Here is a 27,915-nt window from a genome sequence, read left to right as displayed (position 1 = left end):
ATTCATACAAAATCACTATTCATACATAAAAAGTTAAAATTATTTTTTTAACAAGATACTAAAGAAAAAAAAGTTAAAATAATTCGAAAATATGCATATTTTTTTTTGCACATGTGTATATATAATTTTTTTAAAAAAAAAATAATAAAATAATAAACGAAACGTAGATGGAGAAATATGTGTATCTCTAGACCTAGAGCATCCATATCAACGTTTTTGGAATCAAATTAGAATATTTTGAACCAACTGGATTGGGACATGCATCTGGTCGAGGCCAAACCTAATGGTTTGGACCAACCTTTCCCTTTCCCAGACCCAATTGGGTCATGGGAGTATAGATTTGGTCTTGAGGTTCCACCTCTTTTCTAATATGATATTTGCCTCTGAACTTCACCAGATATCGATTATATCAATTTGTCCAAAATCGCTCCTAAAAAATTAATTAATATAATATCCCAAATATAATATAATAAATATGTTAAACATAATTAAGTTAACCGTGGGAAGAAGCCATGAGATTCTTAAATTTGAATAAAGATGCAATAGAAAAGAGAAGATGATGCTTTAGTTAGAAAAGGACTTGTCAGTTGGAATTATATTCCTTACGCAATTAATCATATATTATCAGTAACAGTTAAATGGGTTCCATATGCCTCTTTCAAATATTTTTGACGCCTCAATCAATTCACAATCTTTCTTTATTACAAATATATATATATATATAGAACTTTCGACCTCAATAAAAGATAATACATATCAATTACCGTTGAATTCTTCAATACATCATTTTAGTTCTTTTTTCTTGTCAAAGTGAGTATATATAGTTCAATAATAATTAGCATATATTTTTTTTCTTTTAAAGTCGGAGATTCAAACAGTTCTCTACCTGAGATATTAAATGTTTTTTTTTCCTTCTCTCAACAATCACAAATTTATACGATAGAAAATACATTGCAATATAATAATGATTGATATTTAATCAAGAGACTAAGCATATGAAATATTGGAGTTGTGTGCATGAATTTAGAATAATTATGGGCCTAGTGAAAATTTTTCCTCTGTTACGAAGTTAATGTCTTATCAATGAATACTACTTTTTCTTTAACAAATATTTATAAAGTTTAGTGTACAAAATTAATAATAATAAGTATTATGAGTTTGGTTCCAAATTTTTAAGGAGTGTTAGAGCCTTCAACATGAAATGAATTGAGTGGACTATAATAGCTCACTCTTAAGAAAATGGGAGTTAATGATTATATTAAACCCATGTTTTGCTACGTACAATCCAGTGGTTAAAATAGTCAACTCTCTCCTTCTAATGTTTCAAATATCTCCACCGTCGACGAAGACCACTTCTGGTAGCCAACTTCAACGATCACTCTGGTGGTCAACTCCAGCGAAAATCACCTCCGACACCCAATTTCGACAGTGACTACCTTTGGTGACCAACTCCGACGACCACCTATGTAACCAAACTTCGATGACCAGTTCATATAGTCTTCTTTTGTTGTATTTTGACATTAATAGAACACTTTGAGTATATCAAACCAAACAAACTTATGAACAAAAATTAAAACAATTTATAACAACTTATACATTTGAATTCAATCCGGATCAAACTTTTTTCTTTAACTATTTTTTAATGACAATCTACCATTATTTTTTTGTTAATCCTGTATATAAGTTGACAATATTTTTTTGTGTCATCATGTTGAGAGTCTATATTTGACAACTATCACTTCTAGATATATAATTTTGTGCAATATTATGGAGCTAGAAAATTGGTTATCTTTGTACATCTCCAAATATAAAGTCTTCTTACTTAGTCAATGATTTGAACTTTTAGTCTAACCTCACGTATTTTGTACATGTTTAATAATATTTGTATATCTCCTAAAATAACCAAAGAATAATGTATCTCAAAAAAATATAACACATTTTTTAAAATTGGTAGAACGAATATTTTTTTTCTATTTACGAAATTAAAAGAAATGAAACCAATCAACCCATAAAGAACTTCATGTTAAACAAATCAACAACTCAACACATAAACCCTAAACTCGGACTAAAATAATTTGTAGCCCAAACACAAACTTCCTAAACCTAGTTTAAAATAGTCTACACTCAAACACATACGATTCAACCCCACATACTCTATTAGAAACCTACAAATTAGAATAATCACATAATATTACAACCAACTTTATGCTCTATACATATCCTTAAAGTTCAACTGTTTTTGAGGATTGTGTTTACTATAGTTTCCGAGCTTTTAATTTTATATCTATAATGAATCATTTTTGTTAATTTTGTAAACTCTATTTAGTTTAGTGCTTATGTTGCACATTGGGAGTGCTATATGTCAAAACTTCCGTGATTGCCACGTGTCAATTGGATAAACTTGAGTGTTTCTTAAATTGGGGAGAGTTTTAGGACATTTTTTTTCTAACTTAGGGGGCAAGCAAAGTGAGGAAGGAAATTGGGAAGTTGTGAAAAATAGCATCCTCTAACGTTTCATCCTTCATAACTAGCACGTTTGTTGAAAAATCGTTAAATTAGTTTAAGAAATACTCATAACTAGCACGTTTTTTAACCACTGAGATTTAGATAATCTATCTAAATCTTATATCAAATTTTATATATTTTTAAATTTTATCCAAATTCAGTTATTTTTATCGAATATTATATTCAATTCTTATGTAATTTTAGACCAATTTTTGTTTTCATGATTATATGAATTTCTAAACTTCCAAATGAATATAACAACTAGAATTTTTCAATAGATGATTGCATTTTGATTTTTAAATTTTGGAAAAGATTAAATTTTGCAAAAAAAATGTAAGATATGGAAAATATATAAAATCTCGGTACTAATCTGCTCGAGAATTCACTGATCTCGGTGTTAATTTGCCCAAGATTCATACTGAGATTTTTATATTTTTCATATTTTACCTTTTTAAAAAAAAAATTAATCTTTCCAAAAATTTAAAAATCAAAATCAATCACCTAAGATCCATCTAAAAAATTCATTTGTATAATTGATAAATTGATTTGAAAATTAGAAATTTGGCTAAAGATTTTTAAAAAATTACGTAAGATTTTGATAAAATATTTTATAAATATAATCGAATTTAGAGAAATTTTAAAAATATATAAGATTTGGTATAAGATTTACAAAGATCACATAATATTTTTTTAAAAAAAATAGTAGAATCTTGTTGTAATCTCTCCGAGATGTAAGATGTACTGCCCAAAAGGGCCAAAACAATTGATAAGTTAAAAAAAAAGATAATTTTTTTAACTAAATCCCGATAGTCGATCTTGCTCGATATGGACTGAGAAAAGTTATTTGAACGAGTTTTCAAATAGAGTGTTAATTTTGTAAGGTGGAGACTTAAAGGTGTTATTTATGACAATTAGGTTTAAGATTTAGAGCCAAATTTAAAAAAACAAAGTACTAAGATTAAATGATGAAGCAAACCATGAACTCAAAGGAATATTACACCTAACTCTCAAATTTTAAAAATGTTTCACGAATCAATGACCTATTAGATATACAACTGCAAGTTCACAAACCAACCAAAAACAAAATATAAGTTCGAAAATCTGTTAGACATTTTTAAAAGTTCGAAAATTACATACGACACATACAATATTGAAATTAGTTTGAGACTTTATTAATTATTACTTGACATTTTTTAAGGTTTAAAGGTCTATTAGACACGATCCTGAAAAGTAATTACGAGAATCGATAACTATGTAGTTCCATTCCCTCTCTTTTTTATCATGGAGTTTGGGGTAAATTTTAATGCAAAACACATGTTTGGTTCTCCCATCATCATCAAGGTGTCGAACTTTTGTAGTAACTAATTTCAACACAATTTGAAACTTTGAAAGTTCCTTGTAATAAAAGTCTCTCTTCCAAGGAAATAGAATTTACATTTAGAGAGTTTGTTTAATTCAAAAAAAAAAAAAACAAAGAAAGAAAGAAGAGAAAGATATTGAAGCAAGCATTGATGAATCCATGTGCAACAAATCTTACACGATCCAACACTTGTGTCACTCTATTGTCTACACGTATATAAAATATATATATGTCAAATGAATTTCAAAAACTTTTCCAATTAAGACGAACAATTAATCCATTCTAATACTCCAATGATTATTTGATTGTGTGCCTAATTTTGCAATTAAATATTGGATTAGGATCTAATTAACATAATATATATAAAGGGATAGGCTCAAAGTTGACACCTATGTCTAAATATTGAAATCTTGAATTTCATTATTTTTGTCGTTTTGTTTAGATTTATTTGGGAAATAGAGTGATTATTAAGATTTTTTCAGCACATAGTTTTTGATAAAATAATTAAAGTGCTGTTTTAAACTATGTACCCTTTGTTTTTAGAACAATTAGATATGTTTAGTTTAAAATAGGTCATATTCATATATATGAAGCTAAAAAATAACATAAATAAAAGTTTCTATATCGTGCTTCAATTGGCCACTTTTCTAAATCACTTTTTCTTTTTTCTTTTTTCTTTTTTCTTTTTTCTTTTTTCTTTTTTTTTTTTAAAAAAAAAAATCTTAACCACATTTTTTCATTCTTATTTTTCTAAAGTACCTTTTGAATTGTAATTAAGAGAAGAATAAGAAAAGAAAATTATGTTAATTAAATTACTTTATGAAAAAACCTCTTGTGATTTGGACTCATGTATATCAAATCATATCTTTTGGAAATTAAAGAACCATGATCATGTTAGAATATGCTTTTGTGATTGAAGAAAAGGGCTACAGGGTTTGGTCTTCTTCATTGGGTGCCATGTTCTTCCCCCTCCTTTTCTAAAAACAATGTCGATAACAAAGATATAATACTTCCATCAATCGTTTCAAGAAGATTCATTTCGTATTCTATTTTTCTTTTTCTTCATTTCCTTTTTAATGGAAACGGATCATTTATTTGAAAGACAAGCACAACAATAATTCCACATAGTTCATCATGAGACAATAATTCGACAAACACGGTTTATCGCATGTGACAATATGTCTTTGTTCTACAACTTTGGCCCGCGTTGTATTCTGATTGAAATTTTCATCTTTTGTTCATCTAACAAGATATATCTCAATCATACTAAAGTATAGTTCAACTAGTTAAAATATATACCAATGGATTAAAGATTTGAATCTTCGCACTCACCTGTTGTTAAACTAAAAATATATTTTTGTAATCTGTGTTAATTATCAGACAAGCTCTAATGACAAATAAAATAGTAACTTAGAGCCGCCAAACCTTTAAAGTAGTTGAGGATGATGATGATATATCTGTTTTCATACGCTATTCCTTGAGTGGGGCTGAAGAATTTAGCACCTAACCATTTAGCTATACTTTTGCAATCAATATGACCACTTAGGCCCAAATTCCCAAGTTCCATAACCCCCTTTGAACATACTTTTTCAGAGTTCAATTTCAAATACCCTAAAACAAGCACCATATTCACAAGCTAGCTGTTATAGTTCTGCCAATCAACCATAAAATGAGCCTTGCGTACCTTAGTTATGCATGCGTCGAATTCTCGAATTGCAAACCCGGATGTGGAGGGAACTTGAACGTCAAAACCAAGGGAATTGGGGACTAACACCTTGGCTTAGGCTCAATTAATTGTCAATAAATCAGGTTAATTATATATAGAAGGCCAACAAACTTTAGAAAGGATCAGTAGACATTGGTGCTTGACAACTGCAATGTTAGTACAAAAAGGAGAAAAAAGTACGAAAAAAAGGCCCATTATCTTGCATTAAAACCAGATCTTCAAAGTAGATAAGTTTGCTTTCAGTAAAATAAAGTTCATTACTTATAAAGCAGATGACAAGCTTAAAGAAAGGTTCAACAGTGAATTGTGCTTTACAGCTCCATTACAAGCCATAGAGAAAAAGGCAAAACTATCTATCAAAGTTTAACCGAGTCACTATCTACTCTATAGGTGGGGAATTGGGAAACAAACACTTGAGTAGTGCCATAGAGTTGATTTCAGAATGCGTTGACAAGTTCAGTACTTTGGAGGTGGCTGCTGTGTAGGTAGCAAGCCAAATCGCTTCTTAAGAAGAACTCTCTGCCTCGAGTATTTGTCATCGGGGGAGAAACGAGCTGCAGTCAGAAAAATGTAGAACAGGCTATCAGGGGCCCGAAACTGTTAAAAAACCATGACCCCCACATTGAAGGGATAGCCTAGCGAGTAGTATCTGAATTAATTCACTCAATATAGATAACAAACGATGGCATCTCTATGGACAACGGCAAGCAATGGTATTATCCACTTCTACATGTCAACCGATGATACATGTCTGCATCATGTACATGAACAGTGCATATCCATTCTTAATAATATATGATTCCAATTTTCACAGTAGCCTCGGCCACAATGAAAATCACAACTGAAATAGACCATGCATATTATTTCAAGACACAACAAAAACAGAAATATTACAGCAGGTCTTTCTCCCTACCAGAATCACTGATATTGCTAATTATGCAAGTCAGTGAAACGAGATGGCACTCAACTAGCCAAATAAGGCAAAGAATTTTACCTGGATGAGCAGATTGTGTGGCCAAACCTAGAGGTGTTTCCTTCTGTACAAGAGAGAAAAATGCAAACCAGATAAGTTAGCATAAAATTGTCAGCACAAAAAAAGGTACAAAAAGTGCAGGGGCAATAAGCAATGGTTTATCGAGCTAGTTTGTTTTCTTGATACTCGGTTTTATCTTTTTTTGAGAGAAGAAAATTTTCATTCATGAATGAAATAATCCATAGAGTACAATATGGAAGTACACCAAAATTAGAGGGAACAATTACAACCGAAAAAGTTCAAATGCAGAAGAGAAGAAAAGAAGATGGACAACGAAATGAGATGGATAAATACAATAATGCAGAGGGCCCCAATACATAAGTAGTTGATACTCGGTTTTATCAAGCCAGATGAAACGTGTTTGCAGGGATTCTTTCATTTGTATTTTATTGGCACAATGGTTTGCTTTCGCAAATATACCATTCTACCAAAGATGAAATGAAAAATTTCTACCAACTCTAAAATGTGTTCTATAGTATCAGACTTGAGATCCAAAATTTACATTTAAACAAAAGTGTGCACAGGACTTTAGGCACGACACTTGATTTCAGTACCTTGGTCCACCCCCCAACAGACGGTCAAATGGAAAGGGCAATTAAAATAGTAGAGGATATGCTTTGAGCTTGTGCTTTGGACTTCCAGGGAAGCTGGGAGTAACATTTGCATCTTTAATAGAGTTTTGTTATAATAACAGCTATCAAGAAACTATTGGAATGGCATCTTTTGAGGCACTCTAAGGGCATAAGTGTAGGTCGTCGATCAATTGGACTGAAGTAAGCAGAGTTTCATTATGGGACCCAAGTCAATGTAGAAAGCTATTGAGACAATCGGCTTAGTTAAGCAAAGAATGGAGACAGCTCACAGTCGGCAGAAAAGCTACAATGATATCAAAAGAAAAGAACTAAATTTTGAAGTCGGAAACATGGTGTTTTTGAAAGTCTTGTCGTTAAAAGGAATACTGAAGTTTGGGAAGTAAAGGAAGCTTAGCCTAGGGTTTATTGGACCTTTTGAGATTGTGTAAAGGGTGGGTGTAGTGGCGTATCGCTTGGCCTTACTGCATGCCTTCGATCGAATCCATAATACTTTCCATGTCTCCATGCTTTGAAGGCATATTGCGGATATTTCCTATGTGCAATGCACCATTGCAACTAAAGGAAGATCTGACTTATGAGAAGGTTCCAGCTCACGTTATGGATCGCAAGGATCTACTTTTACATAATAGGACTATCCCCCTAATAAAAGTTTTATGGAGGAACCAATCTTCCAAAGAAATTAGTATCTAGTTTTTTTTTAATGAAAAAGAATTTGATCCTTTATGGAATTTAACTGAGATTCTTTATAAGGATCTCTTAAAGACCTAACTTTGGTGTTTTCTTCTTTTCTTGCCTACTAAAGTTTTGGGGCATTGATTTTTTCTGTCTTCATTATTATTGATGAATTAGAATGAAAGGTTTGGAAAAATCTTTTGCCCTGAAAAAAATTTTTGGTTTTTTCTTGTTTTACCAATTGTTTTACCAAAGTTTATGGCATCAAAGTTTTCAGTTAGGTCCTTTTATTTAAGAATTCAAGGTTTGATGATAATGGGGAAATTGTTTCAGAAATTTCTAGCATTGTTTTCTTTAAATTTGGGACGGTTTTGAGTGTTTTTGGAATCTCCTTTTTGCACGGAATTGCTCCTATGAGGGGTAACTTATAGTTTTGATTTCTACTCAAAAATTGTATGTTTTTAATGTTTTTACAGCAGTTTTATCACACTTTCAGATCTGATTTTGTGTTAAAAACTTGGAAAATCTTATTTTCTTCTGTGTTGAAGTCTTGAGGAATTTTGTTTTATCAAGAATAAATTTTTCCGTTTTGTTTGCCCATAGTTTAGGATAGCTTTGAAGGTTTGTTGTAGAATGGAAAATTGTTTGGTATTTTATATGTTTTGGAAAGCTTTAGTTTTACTGTTTTTAGCCTGAGGTTGGGAGGGTGTAGTTTTCTATTGTGTACCACAGAAAATTTCTTTTGAGTGAGAAATTTGGGTAGACGAGATTGTGTGAGTTTTAGATAAGTTTTAGACCGTTAAGTTGGAATTTGGTTTCTGAGCATGAAGCGTCGGTTATGTTTAGGTACCTGAAAGATTGAGCTTAGTTCAAGTAGAAATAGTGGACTTTCGAGACTGAAACTTTTGTGAGTAGCTTCGGGATAAATAATTTCAACATCCCCTCCAAAATATAAATTTTGATAAAGTTATGTTTTGAATAGTGTGATTTGACAAGAGTTGAGGGTATGTTTTGAACGTTTGAAAGCATGTTTTATGTGACTTGAGAATCAACTGAAATTGTTTGGGATATTTTAATGGTTTTGCTAAATGAAAGTATGTGACTGTTTTGAAAGATTTTTGGAAATGTTTTCAATTCATTTTGAATTGAAAGTGTTTCCGTTTTCGTGTTGTTACTTCTAATTGATTGGTTTAATTAGATGAATGCTTCTATTAAACTTGTTATTTTAAACTATATGCTTTGTTTCAAATGTTTATTCAAAAAAAGAAAAGTTCAATTAGATGGGACTACCTGGATATGCCACATTCTGTTTTGTGGATTGTATGCTTATTTGTTGTAGTAGCCAAAATTGGAGTTGATGGTGTATGATATATTTGAAACTAACTAGTGGGAAGGCAATTATTGGTGGTTTGGCATTCCATTGGCCTCACACTTAAGTAAACAAATGTTTTGGTCAATTGCTAATCGACGTCTCTGAATGAATGACTTGGTGTTATATCTGACTACTCCAATTATGCATTTTTCCCACTTTGTAAATGAAAGTATTGAATGATTACAAGTTCATTTCTCTTGTCCAAAATTCAATAGTTTTGGAGATTAAACTTTTATGAATTGTTACGTTTTGTTTTGGGGAAGTGAGTAGAGAAAGAATGACGTCTAAAGTCTTAAAACTTCTCCTCCTTCATAGTCAAGGGACGTCAAACGTAATTCTAAACTACCATCATGGTATGGATGACATAGTAAAGTAAAGAAGGTAGGATTGGAAGTTCTTGGAACAAAGCTCAAAGCCTGACCGCAAACTTTTTGTAAAATTGAGACATTCTAAGCAAAAGTTTACTATAGATTTAATCAATCATTTAATGGGAACGCAACATGTAACTGCACAAATTACTCGCACTTAATAACGGTAGCCTACTTCAAATAGGACTAATCCAGACTCCAAAACTTATGGTCATTGACTCAGTAATTCTTCATTATCTTCAAAATCAGGGAATCCATATAGCACTGCTTATCTAAGACGCAGCAGACTCAGTTTATGCATTGAGGATAAAAAAAAAATTCAATCCCAATACTCAAATAATGTGATATCAATGAACTTTTACACAGAGCAAAAGCAGGAACAAGAAAGACAAACCTTCGTGGTGTATACTTTATCACCATTGTCGTTGATGTAAAACTGAAGATACATCGTTGTTAAACACTCAACCTGTGAAAAAAATTAGGGATTTTTTGGTTCGAAGCAAATTTATTGTCTATTGATAACACAAACAAGATTAAAGGCTAAACAAACAATAAAACACGAAAAGAACAGAGAAGGAAGTGATTCACGAGACGAACAGGGGTGCGGCAAGAGACGAACAGAGGTGCGGCAAAAGACGAACGGCGGCGGGACGGAGAAGTTGGTGCAGGACGTCCGGCGGTGGTGCAGCACTAGACGAACGGCGAGGGCGATGGGAGAGAGGGACCAAGGGCGGGTGCTCAAATGAAGAATGGAAACCTAAAATTTTATATATACACTAAACCCGGTTCGGTTTGGTTGGACCGAAATTTTAGTTTCTAAATCGGTAAACCGCACTAAATCAGTTGGTTCATGAATTTCTCGACCCAAACCCAACTTGAATCACCTAATGGAAGGATAATTGAAATAGATAGTAAAATAAGAATAAAATCTAAAAATATATCACTTTTTCAAAATATTTGTAAATTTAGAAGTGTTGACTAGTCATATTTGCAAATATGCAAGTGTCGCACTTGCAATTTCGTTCTCTTTTGTCTTGTCTTGTTGCACACTTTCTTCTTTCTTTTCTTTTTTTTTTTATTTCTTTTCTTCGATTTTTGCTTCTTCCCTTTCTTTTTTTATTTTCTTTCCTTTCTCTAGTTTTTTTTCTTCCTTTTTTAAATTTTCTTTCCTTTTTCCAGTTTTTTTTCTTCTCTTTCTTTTTTTCTTTTTAAATTTTGTTTCGTTATTCGGTTTTTGCTTCTTCTTTTTTTTCATAAGAATTATGAGGCTGAGTTTCGTACTCAATACTTCATAGTACCCAATTCATAAATGACTTAACACTAACAAGTCAATCATCAAGTTGATTATTATAACAAAACAATAAATATAAATAGCAAATGAAAATAGATTTGAAAGTAATCCACAAATTTGCATCATTTTTATAAGACATTTCTTAAAAGTTTGAAATAAGAAACGAGAATAGTTATTAAATAAGTTTATTTCTCAAAAAATGAGAAATGCGAACGATGTCAAACAAGCTAATAGTTTTTTTTTTCTTTTTATAGGACTTTAAGAGTATAATGTCTATCATAAATAAACTTGAAAAAATGGCGTAGATGGCCCACGATGAAGGGTACAAATTGAAATATTTGTGTATTTGTGTACTGTAATATTTTTTTTTAGAAATCAAACAAAGAATAAGGGTTTGGTTTGGTTGTTCACTATTTCTATGAAAGTGTCCTTGAAAGGTATCGAAAAGAAAAGGGACCATACCAATGTTTGAAAATGACAAGGAAAGGGACAATAAGGTGGTAACTATCATTAATAGAAGCTACTACTGATAGCATATTATTGATGATGGAAGCTAAAACTGATAGCACGTTATCAATGATAGAAGCTACCACTAATAGTACATTAATGGTGACAGAAGCTACAACTGATAGTATATTATCGATGATGGAGAACTATCGTTGATAGAATGATATCAATGAAATCGTTGATAGCATGATATTAGTGAGATCATTTATAGCATCTTATCAGTGATGTTATCAGTGAAAAAAGATATCATTGATAACCACGATATGAGTGATATTAGTGATATCGATGATAAAAGTTAGGTGAAATCTATACATTGTGTTTGAAAGTTCATAACTAGTTATAGAAGTCTATCATTGCTAGCCTTAAGTGTTAATATTTCAAGTTTGATTCAGACTGATGAAAGTCTATCAGTGACAATGACTGATAGCTAATATCAGTGATAGTCACGATAGAAGATTATTAGTGATAGCTATTGTGTTAATTTTTCAAAGTTGATACTTGATAGTCATTTATGAAAGTCTATCAGTGATCGCCACTAATTGTTTTCTATCACTGGTATAGCTCAATCTTTCAAAGTTGTTGGTTTTCTTTCAATGTTGATAACTACTTATAAAGGTTTATAATCGATAGTCACTAATAGCCTTAACTGTTTATATTTCAAAATTGATTCCAATTGATGAAAGTATATCAATGATAGTCATTAATAATTGATAGCAAATTAAAAGTTAATATTTCAAGATTGTATTAATATTTCTTACCACTGATAGCAGCTATCAGTAATAGCAATTGATAGCAGCTATCAATGGCTATCACTGATAGCTGCGATCAGTGATAACTTTCAATTTGAGAAAATCGGGAACAAGCGAGCAAAATGGCTAGGCATGAACTTTTTAGTCTTTTACCATTTTTTTGTTCTATATATGCAATTATTTTATCCTTGTACAACATATTCTATTATTTTAGGCTTGAATTCAATTTATCCATCTATAGGTATTTTTGGGATTTTTACGTTTTATTTCATTTGTTTATGAAATTTTTTTCATAAAAAGGAAAACGAGGTTTCCTAGCTTTTACTTACTTTTTCAAATCGCGGTCGTTTAAAATTACTTTTTTAAGTACCTAAAAATATACTTTTTAAAATACTTGAAAAGTATGCTAAATTGGTTATTTTCATCATTTTCATCTTTTTCTTTAAAAAAAATGGTAGAATTTTTGGGCAAATTTTTAATAATGGATTTTTAAATACTTCTTTTTTATTTTCCTTTTTTCTCTTTCAATTTTGCTACTATGATTTTCAACTTTTCTAAATAAATATTTGATTTTTTAGTTTATTTTTTTTAAAAAAATATATTTCTTTGGGTTATTTTCAACTATTGTAAAATGCCACTATGACACTATTAGACTATGATAAACTACTATAACCTATCACTAATAGACACTGATAGATATCATATATCAATTAGTGTCTATCAAAGATAAATTATGACATTTTGTTATATTTGAAAATATTTCCAACAATTCTGTTATTTAAAACAATTTTCCTATTTATTTTTTCTTTTAAAACTTAGCTTTATTTTTTTTTAGAACATTGGTAAAAATGGATAATGAAACAATAAAACGTATAAATATCTATAAGCACAATTTTCAAGTATCAGACACCAAACATCAAATGGTTATTAAACAAAATCCTAGTTAGTTTTTAAAACTTTGGTTTGATTTTAGAAACATTTGTAAAAAAAATAGAATAAATAATTTCTTGTTGTAAAATTGAGGTGCACAATGGGAACACGGATACCAATAAAATATAATATTAAAATAAATAAATAACAAAATATGAAATATGAAATTTTCTCAAGATTCTCCATTTTCTTCAAAATTCATGGATTTTTTTCTAATATATGCGTGTTTTTAAAATCCACAAATAGCCACTTATTTATAGGGATTTTGGCAAGTAGGATGTGGCATACCTGAACACCAAACATAGGTTGTTGTATGACATATGGCCAACACATATGGTAATGGAAGGAGGACACTTGGCTTTTGACACTAAGCTTAGGCATCTATCTAACACATTATAATATTTATAATACTCTCCCTTAAATGCCCATTATATATATGAAATATGTCTCATTGAAACCTTACTAGGAAAAAACCAATGGCAAAAAAGCCCTAGTAAAGAAAAAATATAAATTTTATATATTTATATTCCTAAAAAAGAATAATATGTTTGCTCCCCCTCATGAAAATATCATTTAAGATATTTGAGTCACTGCATTCCAATGTTGTGCACCAATTTTTGAAAAGTTATGGTTTATAATGATTTTGTAAATAAGTCTGTCAGGTTTCCTTTCGAACAAATTTGTTATACAATGATGTCATCATTTTCTTCAAGATCATTAATGTAGAAAAGCTTGAGTGAAATATGTTTCGTTCTATCTCCTTTAATATATCCTCATTTTATTTGGTCATACATGTTGTGTTGTCTTCATATAACTTCGTTGGAAGATTTTTACTCGAAGACAAACCACATGTCCCACAAATATGTTGAGTCATTGATCTTAGTCATATACATTCTCGACTTGCCTCGTAAATTGCGAGAACTTCAACATGACTTGAGGAAGTAGTCATTATGATATATTTTACTGATCACCATGATATAGCAGTTCTTCCACATGTGAGCAGATAACCTATTTGAGATCTAACTTTGTGTGAATCAGACAAATATCCAAAATCTGCATAACCAACTAGATCAAAATTTGATTTATTTGAATAAAAAAATCCCACATCAATCGTTTCTTGGAGATAATGGAGTATATGCTTAATTTCGCTTCAATGTCTTTTTGTTGGAGAAGAACTATATCTTGCTAATAAATTTACTAATAATGCAACATATGTTCTTGTTTTATTAGCAAGATACATAAGTGCACCAATTGCACTAAGATATGGCACTTCAGGACTAAGAAGTTCTTCATTATTATCTCGATGTCGAAATATATATTTCTTCACATTTAGTGAACGAACTTCCATTGGAACGTTCAATGAATGTGCTTTGTCTATATAAATTTTTTTAAAAAAATTTCCTGTATAAGTTGATTGATAAATAAATATCTCATATGCTAAATGCTCAATTTGCAAGCCAAGACAAAAATTTGTTTTTCTAAGATCTTTCATCCCAAATTTTTTCTTAAGATATTCAATTGCCTTTATAAGCTCTTCAGGAGTTCCAGTTATATTTAAACCATTAACATATACAGTTATGATAGCAAATTCTGACTGTGATTTCTTTATAAAAATCCACGAACATATTGGATTGTTTTGATATCCTTTTTTCAACAAATATCCACTCAAGTGATTATACCACATACGTCCTGATTGTTTCAATCCATATAACGATCTCTGTAACTTTATTGAATACAATTCCTGGGAATTTGATTTATATGTTTCATGTACCTTAACCCTTCTAGGATTCTCATATAAATATCATTATCAAGAGATCCATATAAGTATTCCGTAGCTACATCCATAAGATGCATGTCCAGACTTTTATACACGGTCAGACCAATAAATATCTTAACGTAATTGCATCCACTACCGAAAAATACGTCTCCTCATAATCAATATCAAATCTCGTGAAAAACCTTATGCAACTAGTCTTGCTTTATATTTTGTGACCTCATTATTTTTATTTCTTTTCCTCACAAATATCGTATTTGTATCCCACGGGTTTGACACCTTCTGTTGTTCGAACTACTGGTCTAAAAATCTGACGTTTTGAAAATGAGTTTAATTCTGCCTCGATTGTTTCTTTTCATTGAAGTTAATCTTTTCTATGTTGACATTATTCAACAGATTTTGGTTCAAGATCCTCATTTTCAAATATAATATCAAGAGCAACATTATATGCAAAAATATTGTCAATAACTGTCGTTCATAATAGAGACTTACATTTCACCAGGATGACCATAGGTAACATGACCTGAATCCTGAGTGAGTTATGAACTCCTGCCTATGAAGGCGATCTTTTGATTTGTATAGGTGAGAGTGGTCAGATCGCCGACTCAACAAGCCTACTATTTTGGGGATTCGTCTGATTTAAGAGTTGGGAACACAACTACACAAGAAGGAATCCATTCCTTCCCCAACGTCACGGTAAGTAGATAAATTGCTCCCTTAAGGGTTGATTCTGGGGCTTGAACAATGTGGCGTCACACCCTCTTCTGGCCCGAGAGGGGTTTAGTCATATTTGAACTATGATTTATTGTTTATTAGAGGGATTAATGGTACTCAAAGAGTTAGATTTAACTAAAGGGGTAAAACATAATTTTGGCATAGTTGTACTTACAAGCAGTTTGTGAAGGGTCGTTGTACTGTTGATTGGTTATATCCAATGGACACATAAATATATTTGTAGTGCAAATAGTGCAACTGACGGTCTTTAATAGAGTGCTTGTCAGTTAACAAATGGTGAATAATTTAAATTAAAGAGTTTAATTAATTATTCACGTACCATTGGAGCTTCAAGCTATAGGTCCATGAGGTCCCCTTGGTAGCTAAACAGGATTTAATGAGAATCGGTTTTTGGATTAATTTGAATTGTTCAAATTAATTGAGAGAATTAATTATAGGTGATATAATTAATTTTGGTGCGCGTGCGTGAGAGGCACACACGTCTTTCTTCTCTGTGGCTTCGAACTAGGATGCGAGGGAACCTGAGTTCTCTCGGCTGGTCGCTCCATTTTCGTTTTCAGGTGTGTGGTTGGCTTTTGGTTCGTGTTAATTTCTCTTCTTGTTCTATGAGGGTTGGCTGGTTTGTGTGTTTCATTTTGGTTGATAGGTTTGCTATATCAGCATTCGCTTTGACTCTGTGTTGACTGTGTGGATTTGATCTGTTGATTGTGGTGAAGTCGTGGGGGATTTCTGATACTGGGTTTAGAGTGAAACCATGGGGGATTTCTTATCATAGCCTCATTTTGGTTACCGTTGATGGTTATGTTGCTCGTATAGTTCCACGTTTCGGTATTTTAATCATTGGGCTGATTCCGCTGATTTTCTAGTTGTTGTTGCCTCTGTTTGGACAACTCATCCTGGAGTGTCCCCTTTGGTGAGTTTGAGGAGGAATTTGAAGGCCTTAAAACCAGTGTTTCGTACTACTTTTGGTAAGGGAATTGAGGGTTTGAGATGTTTGACACGAGAGGCCAGAGGTAGGATGGAGTCTACTCAGGCTGCTGTGGAGTGTAACCCATCTTCTAATATTTTGATTGGTGAGGTTGTTGTGGCAACTAAGGAGTTTTGGAGATTAACGAGATTGGAGGAGGCCTCCTTTCATCAGAAGTCTCGTGTTTGGTGGTTGAAGTTGGGGGATCAAAACACGTCGTTTTTTCATCGGTCTGTTTGGGCGTGCTTGGTTAGGAATGGTTTATTCTCAATGAATGATTCTGATGGGATTTGTCAATCGTCTCATAACAGGGTGGCAGATATGGCTGTTAAATACTTTAGTGGGAGTTTGGGGACTCAGAAATTGGGGTATAGAGACCTTACGAACCAGATTGATGATATTGTGCAGTTTCAGTGGCTTGATGAGTGTATTAGGGACATGTGCATACTTGTTACTAGGGAGGAGGCGTGTAATGTCCTGTTCTCTATGAAATCGGGGAAAGCTTCTAGCTTGGATGGTTTTCCTATGGAGTTTTATAAATCTGCTTGGAGTGTGGTGGGGGAGGATTTTTGCTTTGTTGTTCGCCACTTCTTTGATACGTGTTATCTTCCCTATGGGGTAAATGCCACAGCTCTTACCCTAGTCCCTACAAGACCTGGTGATGATCGTATGGAGGATTTTCACCCTATTGCTTGTTGTAATGTGGTATATAAGTGTATCTCTAAGGTGATTACTGATAGACTCTGTGTGTGTTCGCCTTGGTTTATCAATAGGAATCAGTCGGCATTTGTGTAGAGGTGATGTATAACTGATAACATTTTATTGTGCCAAGAGCTTGTTTGAGGGTATTCGTTTGATAGGGGTAAACCTCGTTCTGTACCAAAGGTGGATCTTCAGAAGGCCTATGACTCCGATAATTGGGACTTTTTGTTTGGTGTTCTTTTGGCCATTGGTACTTATATGAAGTTTGTGAGTCGGATTCGTGCTTGTGTTACTTCCCCTTTTTTCTCTATGATGTTTAATGGATCTTTTGAGGGGTACTTTCCTGGTAGGAAAGGGTTAAGGCAAGGGGATCCTTTGTCCTCGTTTCTGTTTATGATGGTTATGGAGATCTTATCTCGTATGTTGAATAGTCTTCCTCCCTCCTTTGTATTTTATCATAGGTGTGATAAGGTGAGGTTGGCTCACTTGTCGTTTGCTGATGACCTCATGATTTTCTATGCAGTTGATCATGGTTCGTTGAGTTTTGTGAATTGAGTGCTTAGTCAATTTGTGGAGTTATCTGGGTTAGTGGCTAATGTTGGTAAAAGCTCTATGTTTGTTGCTGGTATTTCTTGTGATGTGGAGAGTGATCTGGCTAGGAGTATGGGGTTTGTACTTGGATGTTTTCCTGTTCATTATCTTGGGCTTCTTTCGCTATCGGGTAGGTTGAAGGCTATGGATTATGCCCCTCTGATTCAGAAGATTACTACTCACGTAAGGAGTTGGACTGCGAGATCCCTTTCTTTTGCAGATCATCTGCAATTGGTCAGGTCGATGTTGCAGAATTTCTAGGTGTATTGGTCTAGTGTGTTTGTGTCTACCTGTTTCTGTTGGTCATGAGGTTGATCGTATTTTATGGGCTTACTTGTGGAGAGGATGGGTTGATGGTAGAGGGGTGTGTGTGTTGCTTGAGATGAGTTTATCCCGAGATCTGAAGGAGGTTTGGGTATCCATCACACTACTTCCAGGAATATGATGGCTATTTTGAAATTGTTATGGTTATTGTTGGTGCGGTCTGGTTCATTGTGGGTTGCATGGATTGAGGGTGTATGTGCTTCAAGGTCGATCGTTGTGGGTGATTCATACTGAGGTGGGGCAGTCATGGTGTTTGAGGGTGATTTTATGATGTCGTGATAGGCTTTGTAATGACCCGACCCCCTAGGACTCAAGTTAGGCCGTTACTAAATACAAGCATGCATGAAACTTAAAACGACACTTTTTTATAGTGAAAGAAATGCTAAATAAATAAAGTAAATTCAAAAGACCTCCATTAAATTCAATTATTAAAAACAAATGATAGGGTACCCATAAATCATAAATGATAATAAATAGGTTTGAAAACAAATCTTACAGTAAGTTCCAAACATCAAAACTGAAAGTTGAAAAACATGAAAAGAAATCTAAATATCACGAGCATAAGCATAAAACCGGTCCCCAGTTGCTCGTTCATGGATTCCTCTTGCCATTCCCTAGCACGTCCCTGCCCTTGCCTAAAACATAAACATGAGAAAGGGTGAGTATAAAATACTGAGTAAGTAACCCCACTACTGGGATCAAGCTAGGCATCTATGTCCTCTAGATGCCTACTTCTGGTGCATTGTAAGCACTCTTCTAGTCCTCATGGGACACATACATACATGAATAACTGAATTTCATCCTACTGTAGTTAAGTATACCCATTATCTCTAGTAAGTCCCGTAGGACCCACAACCTCTGGTGAACTCCAAAGGAGACACCGCCTCTAGTGAATCCCGAAGGAAACACAACCTCTAGTGAATCCCGAAGGAAACACAACCTCTGGTGAATCCCGAAGGAAAGCACCACCTCTAGTAAATCCCGAAGGAAATACAACCTCTGGTGGATTTCGAAGGAAACCACCACCTCTAGTGAATCCCAAAGGACATATAACTTATGGTGAATCCCAAAGGAAAGCACCACCTCTAGTGAATCTCGAAGGACACACAACCTCCGGTGAATCCCGAAGGAAAGCACCACCTCTAGTGAATCTCAAAAGAAACACAACCTTTAGTGGATCCCGAAGGAAACCACCACCTCTAGTGAATCCCGAAGGGCACACAACCTCTAATGGCATCTAACAAATCAGTGAGGACACTATCACGATCCCAACATCACAAGAATCATAATATGGTTCTATAACATACATATACATCTCATCATCATGGTTCTACAACACACATATACATCTCGTCATCCTAGTCCCATTATATACATATACATCTCATCATCATGGTTCTATAACATACATATACATCTCATCATCATGCTTCTATAACACACATATAGATTTCTTCATCATAGCTCTGTAACATACATAGACATCTCATCATCCTCAGATTCAGCAGGATCTCCAAGAATAATAATATACTCAAATCATACTAGCATTCAAACATCTCTATGCACATCTAGTCTTTTAAACCCTCATGCCAACAAGGCATACATAAACATCAAACCATTAATATATCCTCAGTAAATCATAATTATCAATAGCTAGCTCTAGTCCTTTCAAACCTCAGTCGAAGAAGGCATACATAAATATCATGCTAACTAATAATCCTCAATAAATCATAATTATCAATGTCTGGCACTTGGGCAGTTCCAATAGTAAGATTACTTACCTCAAACTTGGTAAAAAAAATATTAGTCCGCAAAATTATTCTCCTTTAAAATCTTCAAAAAACTTGAATCAATCCTAAAACAAACATTGCCAAATTTAATTTAGCAACAATGGCCTAAAATCATGCATCCCCAAACTTTTAAACTTGTCCATTGGGGTCTAAATCCAATTAACCAATTAAAGAAAAAAGTCCCCAATTTAACTTACCAAACTCATGGTTTGGTTTGAAGTTAGTCCCAAAGTCCAATTTATTTGTCCAATATGATCATAAATCAAAACCAAAGTTTAATAACTAAATTTTCAACAATCTCCCTTAATCCAAAAGAGCTCAAAGGGTTAAAATCACCAAAACTTACCAATAAATTGCCATATGACCACAACACTTACTGGACAGCACCTCGCACCTTCCAAAGCTCCAAAATTCCTTTAATCTAACATCCAAAAAAAAAAAAAAAAGATTACAACCCTCACTAGATAGAATCTGAATTTGACAACTCCAAATCTTGAAATACTCAAGAAAACTCACCAAAATCAGAGAGATTTCGACAACCCTCTGTGTTGGGGACTGTGAACGAGCTTCAAAGCTGACATCGAGGCTCAACCTAAACTGATGGCTGCGACGAACAGAGACTGAAGAAGGTTAGGCATGCAACTGGGACGGCGTCTATATGGCGCAAGGGAGGTGGGCAGCTAGGATATGGTTGAGCAAACTCTAGACGACCGGATCTGGCGCGACAGCTTAGTTGTGGACGACTAGGCGAAGGGAACAACTCCTGTAGCGGCACTGGATGGCTCGTGGACGGCCTGCGGCGCGTGGAGGAGCGGCAGTGGTTTCGGCTGGGAGACACGTGGCGTGGATCTGACGATGAAGAACAACAGCGACTAGGGGGGTCGACGAACGGCGAGGCGAAGGAGACGCTAGGGCTCGCGCGAAGTGGGAAGAAAAATGGGGGGTTTCACACGTGTCAACTGAGAGAGGGGGAAAGAATAAATAAATTAAAATAAAATAAAATAAAATAATTTATTTTATTTTATTCTATTTTATGTTACTAAATCCTTTTTCCCGACAACTTCCAATTCAAAAAGAATTTAATTAACCCCCTTCAAAATGAAATTAATTTCTAACATTAATTTCAAATTAAACTTGGGTGACATAAAAAGTCCAAATTTCACAATTTTCTCTGATTAAACAATTAAATTGAGACATCCCTTTATCAGTAGTTGAAACTCAGTATTCCAATTAAATTTTTAAAATTCCAAAAATGTTCTTAAATATTACAAAATACTGAAATTACATTACGAACAAAAATTCGGAATGTTACATTCTTCCCTCCTTAAAGAACTTTCGTCCTCGAAAGTTCATTCCTAAAAAGGCTCCGGGTACTAGGCTCTCATCTCATCCTCTCGCTCCCAGGTAGCCTTCTCGAACTAGAGATTCTGCCATAAGACTTTCACAAAATGCAATCTTCCTCTACAGGTTTCTCCTTGTAGCTTAAGTTGTCATTCAACTGATAAGGCTCAAAGTCAACTACATGAGACGGATCTGTCACATACTTTCTCAGCATTGAAACATGGAAGACATTATGAACTGAAGATAGTGATGGAGGCAATGCCAATCAGTAGGCTACGGGGCCAATTCGCTCCAAGACCTCGAAAGGCCCAATGAATCTTAGACTCAGCTTCCCTTTCCTGTCAAACCTCAGAATACCTTTCATAGGTGCCACCTTTAAGAACACTTTATCACTAGTCTCAAATTCTAGGTCCTTACGTCTCACATCGGCATAACTTTTCTGTCTACTCTGAGTTGTTTGCATACAAGCCCTGATCTTTTGTATTGCCTAATTTGTGGTCTGCATTAACGCATGTCCTAGAAATTTCCTCTCTCCTACCTCATCCTAACACACAAGAGACCTGCAACTCTTCCCGTAAAGGGCCTCAAAGGGCGACATCCCAATAGTAGACTGGTGGCTGTTATTATAAGCAAATTCCATCAAATGCAGGTGAGCATCCCAACTTCCTGAAAACTCTATGGCACAAGTATGCAACATATCTTCCAATATCTGATTCAAACGCTCTGTCTCCCCATCGGTCTATGGGTGAAAAGTTGTACTAAAGTTCGACCAAGTTCCCAATGCTGTTTGAAGAGTTCCCAATGCTGTTTGAAGACTCTTGTAGAAGTTAGACATAAAATAAGTTATCTTTCTGACACAATGGACACAAGCACTCCGTGCAATCTCACCACCTCTCTCAAGTATATATGCACTCACTTATTTATTGAAGAAGTAGACTTCCCAGGTATGAAGTACACTAATTTAATGAGTTTGTCTACCACAACCCAAATCATAGTGAAACCCTTTACAGTCTGGGGCAACCCCACAACGAAGCCCATAGACACGTGCTCCCACTTCCATTCTGGCACACTCAATGGTTGTAACAAACCTGTAGCTTCTGTCTCGAGGCTTTCACTTGCTGGCACACCAGGCACTTACTGACAAACTCAACTATCTTTTTTTCATGTCATTCCACTAGTAATAACGCTTCAAGTCCTGATACATCTTGGTGCTACCCGGATGAATTGAAGATAGGGAACTGTAAGCCTCTGACAACAACTCATTCTTAATATCACTATCCGCTAGCACGCATGAACGTCCCTGATAGAGAAGACCACCTTTTGCTGAAACAGAGAATTCACCATCCTGGCCTGACCCACCTTACGAAATCTCTCAACCAGATAAGGTTCACTCAGCTGCACATCAATAATTCTCTGCCTTAAACTCGGTTTACTGACAACTGCGCTAACTGTGCCTTGACTTTTTCCACTGCCACTGCAATCTCTGCCCTCTCTAGCTCCCTGCACAAATGAGTCTGTCTGGTAATGAAGGCTGCTGAATGGGTTACCTTTCTGCTCAGGGCATCTACCACTACATTCGCCTTCCCTGGGTGATACAAAATTTCGCAACCATAATCCTTCACCAGCTCTAACCACCTTATTTGTCTCATGTTCAACTCCTTCTGAGTGAAGAAGTACTTTAAACTCTTGTGGTTAGTGAAAAGTTGTATCTTCTCTCCATATAAGTAGTGTCTCCAGATCTTGAGAGCGAAAACTATTGTTGCTAACAAGTCTAGAATTCCCTCAGAAAATGAGTTTTGAAGTCCTTGGATGCTCAAGTATCAATCAATTGATAACACATTTTCATAACCTCATAATAACCGTAATTGATCCCTGAAGTTAGTTTTTACAATAAAACCTTCTTGATTCATAAGTTCTATCTTGAATTACTTGTACTTCCTAGAGCTAGTTAACTCATTGCCCATGCAAGAGAAAACATACTATCCTGTACTGCCCAAGTCCCACCTATAGCAACTTCTTGTTATCAACTCAACCTTATTACCAAGTCTATCCCTTGTGCCAATGGTGATATTGGGAGATCCAATTCACTTACTTTTGTGCATATACCACTTTTGCCTATCTCAAGCTGGATTAATTTCCTTTTTCAATCAAATTAATTGTCTTGCTAGTTCATGTTTCCAATTTGCACACAAAGTCAAAATCCCTTAAATCTTATTAATGCCCTCAATGATTTACTTCTTAACTAATGAAGCCTCAACATACCATATCAATAGTTCTCGAACATCTACTGTTACTAGTAAATCCATTTTAGCTTATCCCTTCTCGACTTTTTATTTCGGTAACAGATTCTTGTGTTAAAACAAAGTTCCATACTGATCGCCTACATAAGCTATCTTTCCATCCAACACATATTGTCCTAAAGTTCCACATGATAATGAGGTATTCTTCTTTTACACCAGAATAAATACCTTGTAACCCCTCATATCAAGACTCCGAACCATACTTAACTCTTTCATAAGTCTTATTTCTCTCACTAGGAATTTCCATCTTGCAGAATTCTCCTTTGCCAATTGTCATGCTTTTAAACTCCAAAAGATTTTTGTTTGTTCAAACTTGCGCAACTTGGATCTCCTCATCACAATAAGGCTATGGATATAATCTAGGTGCTCTAAAATAATCCTTCAACCCAAACAAATAACACCTTGCTTTTATCCCCTTTAAGTCCAAACTCATGCCCAACTATTTTGGCTTCCTTTAATAACATCAACTTAGCTAGATATTCCAAAAGAATTCTTCATATCATCACATATACTTTACCTATTCCATCAAATTCCTAGTATTACGAAAGTACTTATGACTTATTAATCCTTTCCAAAGTTCCTCTCGAAACGTTTGGTTTAATCTCAGAACCTTGAATAAATCTAGTCTCTTTTTCTTTTCCTTCTTATCCATAAAACAATTTTTAACTTTATACTTGAGTACGTGGCTTGTGTATTTATACTACCACCAATTGCACTAACAAACACAAAACGTAACACTAGCCCTGGATGAATTCTTGCCTCGACAATTTTATTCATGGGCTTAAACATATACATACCTTTATTCCTAAACTGTCATAACTCTACATAGTTCCATCAACCTTTAAGATCTCTGAACTGAGATATATATACTTGTTCGTTTTTAACATAATTTCTATGAGATAAACTAGTGTCAAGTGACCTCATAATTTTATTTTATTATTTTTTTTTGTAGCGCCATACCTGAATACTCTGTTTATAAAAACTTCTATTGAGTCACTGATCTAACATCATAACATAACTTGTGCATTTAAGCTAAAGAAATATTTTAACGCACAACTATCATAAAACTTTTAATTAATAGGACATACCTGGCGATGACAAGAAATCTGTTCATGAGCCATAGGGACAATCTAGACTTACATAGTAAGTCAGACTACAAAACCCAAACCATGGGCTTTAATATTAATTGTAACGACCCGACCCCATAGGACTCAAACTAGGTCATTACTAAACACAAGCATGCATGAAACTTAAAACAACACCCTTTTATAGTGAAATAAATGCTAAATAAATAAAGTAAATTCAAAAGACCTCCATTAAATTAAATTATTAAAAACAAGTGATAGGGTACTCATAAATCATAAATTATAATAAATAGGTCTGAAAACAAATCTTAACAGTAAGTTTCAAACATCAAAACTGAAAGTTGAAAAACATGAAAAGAAATCTAAATATCATGAGCAAAAGCATAAAACCGGTCCCTAGTGGCTCGTTCATGGATTCCTCTTGTCATCGCCAGAGTGTCCTTGCCTTTACCTAAAACATAAACATGAGAAAGGGTGAGTATAAAATACTTAGTAAGAAACCCCACTAGTGGGGTATGGCTAGGCATCTATGTCCTCTAGATGCCTACCTCTGGTGCAATATAAGCACTCTCCTAGACCTCATTGGACACATACATACATGAATAACTGAATTTCATCCTACTGTAGTTAAGTATACCCACTATCTCTAGTAAGTCCCGTAGGACCCACAACCTCTAGTGAACCCCGAAGGAAACACCACTTCTAGTGAATCCCGAAGGAAACACAATCTCTAGTGAATCTCGAAGGAAAGCACTACTTCTAGTTAATCCCAAAGGAAACACAACCTCTGGTGAATCCCCAAGGAAAGCACCACCTCTATGAATCCCGAAGGAAACACAACCTTTGGTGGATCCCAAAGGAAACCACCACCTCTAGTGAATCCCGAAGAACACACAAACCTCTGGTGAATCCGAAGGAAAGCACCACCTCTAGTGAATCTCGAAGGACACACAACCTCTGGTGAATCCCGAAGGAAAACACAACCTCTGGTGAATCCCAAAGGAAAACACAACCTCTGGTGAATCCCGAAGGAAAGCCACACCTCTAGTGAATCCCGAAGGAAACACAATCTCTGGTGGATCCCAAAGGAAGCCACCACCTCTAGTGAATCCCGAAGGATGCACAACCTCTAGTGGGCATCTAACTAATTAGTGAGGACACTATCACGATCCCAACATCACAAGCATCATAACATGGTTCTATAACATACATATACATCTCATCATCATGGTTCTACAACACACACATACATCTCGTCATCCTAGTCCCATAACATACATATACATCTCATCATCATGTTCTACAACACACATATACATCTCGTCATCCTAGTCCCATAACNACATCTCATCATCATGTTCTACAACACACATATACATCTCGTCATCCTAGTCCCATAACATACATATACATCTCATCATCATGTTCTACAACACATATATACATCCCGTCATCCTAGTCCCATAACATACATATACATCTCATCATCATAGTTCTATAACATACATATACATCTTATCATCATGGTTCTATAATACGCATATACATCTCATCATCCTAGTCTCATAACATACATATACATATCTCATCATCGTGGTTCTATAACATACATATACATCTCATCACATGGTTGTATAACACACATATAGATTTTGTCATCATAGCTCTATAACATACATATACATCTCATAATCTTCAGATTCAATAGGATCTCCAAGAATAATAATATACTCAAATCATGCAAGCATTCAAACATCTCTATGCGCATCTAGTCTTTTAAACCCTCATGCCAGCAAGGTATACATAAATATCAAATCATTAATATATCCTCAGTAAATCATAATTATCAATACCTGGCTCTAGTCCTTTCAAACCTCAGTCAATGAAGGCATACATAAATATCATGCTGAAAAATAATCCTCAATAAATCATAATTATCATTGTCTGGCACTAGGGCAGTTCCAGCGGTAAGATTACTTACCTTAAATTTGGTAAAAAAAAATATTAGTCCACAAAATTATTCTCCTTTAAAATCTTCGAAAAACTTGAATCAATTCTAAAACAAACATTGCCAAATTTAATTTAGCAACCATCGCCTAAAATCATGCATCCCCAAACTTTTAAACGTGTTCGTTGGGGTCTAAATCCATTTAACCAATTAAACAAAAAAGTCCCTAATTTAACTTAACAAAATCATGGTTTGGTTTGAAGTCAGTCCCAAAGTCCAATTTATTTATCCAATCTGATCATAAATCAAAACCAAAGTTTAATAACTAAATTTTCAATAATCTCCCTTAATCCAAAAGAGCCCAAAGGGTTAAAATCACCAAAACTTACCAATAAATTGCCATATGACCACAACACTTACTGGACAGCATCTCGCACCTTCCAAAGCTCTAAAATTCCTTCAATCTAACATCCCAAAAAACAAGATTATAGCCCTCACTAGATAGAATCTAAATTTGACAACCCCAAATCTTGAAATACTCGAGAAAAACTCACCAAAATCACAGAGATTTCGACAACCCTTGGGGACGGTGAACGGCAGCGAGCTTCGAAGCTGACGTCGAGGCTCGGCCTAAACCGATGGCTGTGACGAACAGACTGAAGGAGGTGACGCAAGCGGCTGGGGCAACGTCTAGTGTGGCGCAAGGGAGGCAGGCGGCTGGGCAAACTCTGGACGACCGGATCTGGCGCGACGGCTCGGTTGCGGACGACTAGGCGAAGGGAACAGCTGTTGTAGTTGCTGGAAAGCATGCGGAGCACGGAGGAGCAGCGCTGGGTAGGCAGTGGTTTCGACTAGGAGACACATGACGTGGGTCTGACAACGACGAACAACAGCGCCTGGGGGGTCGACGGATGGTGAGGCGAGGGAGACGCTAGGGCTCGCACGAAGTGTGAAGAAGAATGGGTCTGACACGTGTCAATTGAGAGAGGGAGAGGGAAAGAATAAATAAATTAAAATAAAACAAAATAATTTATTTTATTTTATTCTATTTTATTTTATGTTACTAAATCCTTTTCCCAAACAACTTACAATTCAAAAAGAATTTATTTAACCCCCTTTGAAATGAAATTAATTCCTAAAATTAATTTCAAATCAAACTTGGGTGACATAAAAAGTCCAAATTTCACAATTTTATCTAATTAAACAATTAAATTGAAACATCCCTTTATCAGTAATTAAAACTAAGTAATCC

The 27,915-nt window shown here is 34.5% G+C and overlaps 2 protein-coding genes and 1 long non-coding RNA gene across 4 annotated transcripts; 1 reads left to right on the top strand and 2 right to left on the bottom strand.

The window, feature by feature from the left end:
- Positions 1 to 5,808: 5,808 nt before the first annotated feature.
- On the bottom strand, positions 5,809 to 10,386 carry LOC120078121 (H/ACA ribonucleoprotein complex subunit 3-like protein). The gene is made up of 4 exons (XM_039032340.1): positions 10,227 to 10,386; positions 10,024 to 10,095; positions 6,586 to 6,628; positions 5,809 to 6,145 (listed from the first exon to the last, which is right to left on the bottom strand). Exons 2-4 carry the CDS (start codon positions 10,075 to 10,077, stop codon positions 6,048 to 6,050), a joined length of 195 nt encoding a protein of 64 aa, XP_038888268.1. The 5' UTR covers positions 10,078 to 10,095; positions 10,227 to 10,386; the 3' UTR covers positions 5,809 to 6,047.
- Positions 10,387 to 16,220: 5,834 nt separating this feature from the next.
- Positions 16,221 to 18,136, top strand: LOC120078030. The gene is made up of 6 exons (XM_039032211.1): positions 16,221 to 16,234; positions 16,432 to 17,308; positions 17,468 to 17,551; positions 17,635 to 17,702; positions 17,746 to 17,816; positions 17,874 to 18,136. Exons 1-6 carry the CDS (start codon positions 16,221 to 16,223, stop codon positions 18,134 to 18,136), a joined length of 1,377 nt encoding a protein of 458 aa, XP_038888139.1.
- A 510-nt stretch (positions 18,137 to 18,646) lies between these two features.
- On the bottom strand, positions 18,647 to 27,684 carry LOC120078405. Of its 2 annotated transcripts, none has more exons than XR_005482004.1 (3): positions 27,218 to 27,683; positions 27,053 to 27,127; positions 18,647 to 18,834 (listed from the first exon to the last, which is right to left on the bottom strand). It is a non-coding gene; the product is annotated as an uncharacterized LOC120078405 (long non-coding RNA). The 2 variants fall into 2 exon arrangements; XR_005482005.1 differs by lacking the exon at positions 18,647 to 18,834 and adding an exon at positions 19,229 to 20,948 and having other exon boundaries at positions 27,218 to 27,684.
- Between the last annotated feature and the right edge of the window lie 231 nt (positions 27,685 to 27,915).

This window comes from Benincasa hispida, chromosome 5 (assembly GCF_009727055.1).
Source record: "Benincasa hispida cultivar B227 chromosome 5, ASM972705v1, whole genome shotgun sequence".
Lineage (NCBI taxonomy): Eukaryota > Viridiplantae > Streptophyta > Magnoliopsida > Cucurbitales > Cucurbitaceae > Benincasa > Benincasa hispida.
Note: the sequence above shows the minus strand (reverse complement) of the source record. Positions and strands in the feature narration are given on the sequence as shown.

Excerpts from the sequence above, each read along its gene's own strand:
- LOC120078121 (XM_039032340.1), bottom strand. The coding sequence starts at position 10,077 with ATGTATCTTCAGTTTTACATCAACGACAATGGTGATAAAGTATACACC. Across the intron at positions 6,629-10,023 it reads ATAAAGTATACACCACGAAG|AAGGAAACACCTCTAGGTTT; the intron begins GTTTGTCTTTCT and ends TCTCTTGTACAG. Across the intron at positions 6,146-6,585 it reads CACACAATCTGCTCATCCAG|CTCGTTTCTCCCCCGATGAC; the intron begins GTAAAATTCTTT and ends TTCTGACTGCAG.
- LOC120078030 (XM_039032211.1), top strand. Across the intron at positions 17,552-17,634 it reads TTGGTACTTATATGAAGTTT|GAAAGGGTTAAGGCAAGGGG; the intron begins GTGAGTCGGATT and ends CTTTCCTGGTAG. Across the intron at positions 17,703-17,745 it reads GGTTATGGAGATCTTATCTC|GTGTGATAAGGTGAGGTTGG; the intron begins GTATGTTGAATA and ends ATTTTATCATAG.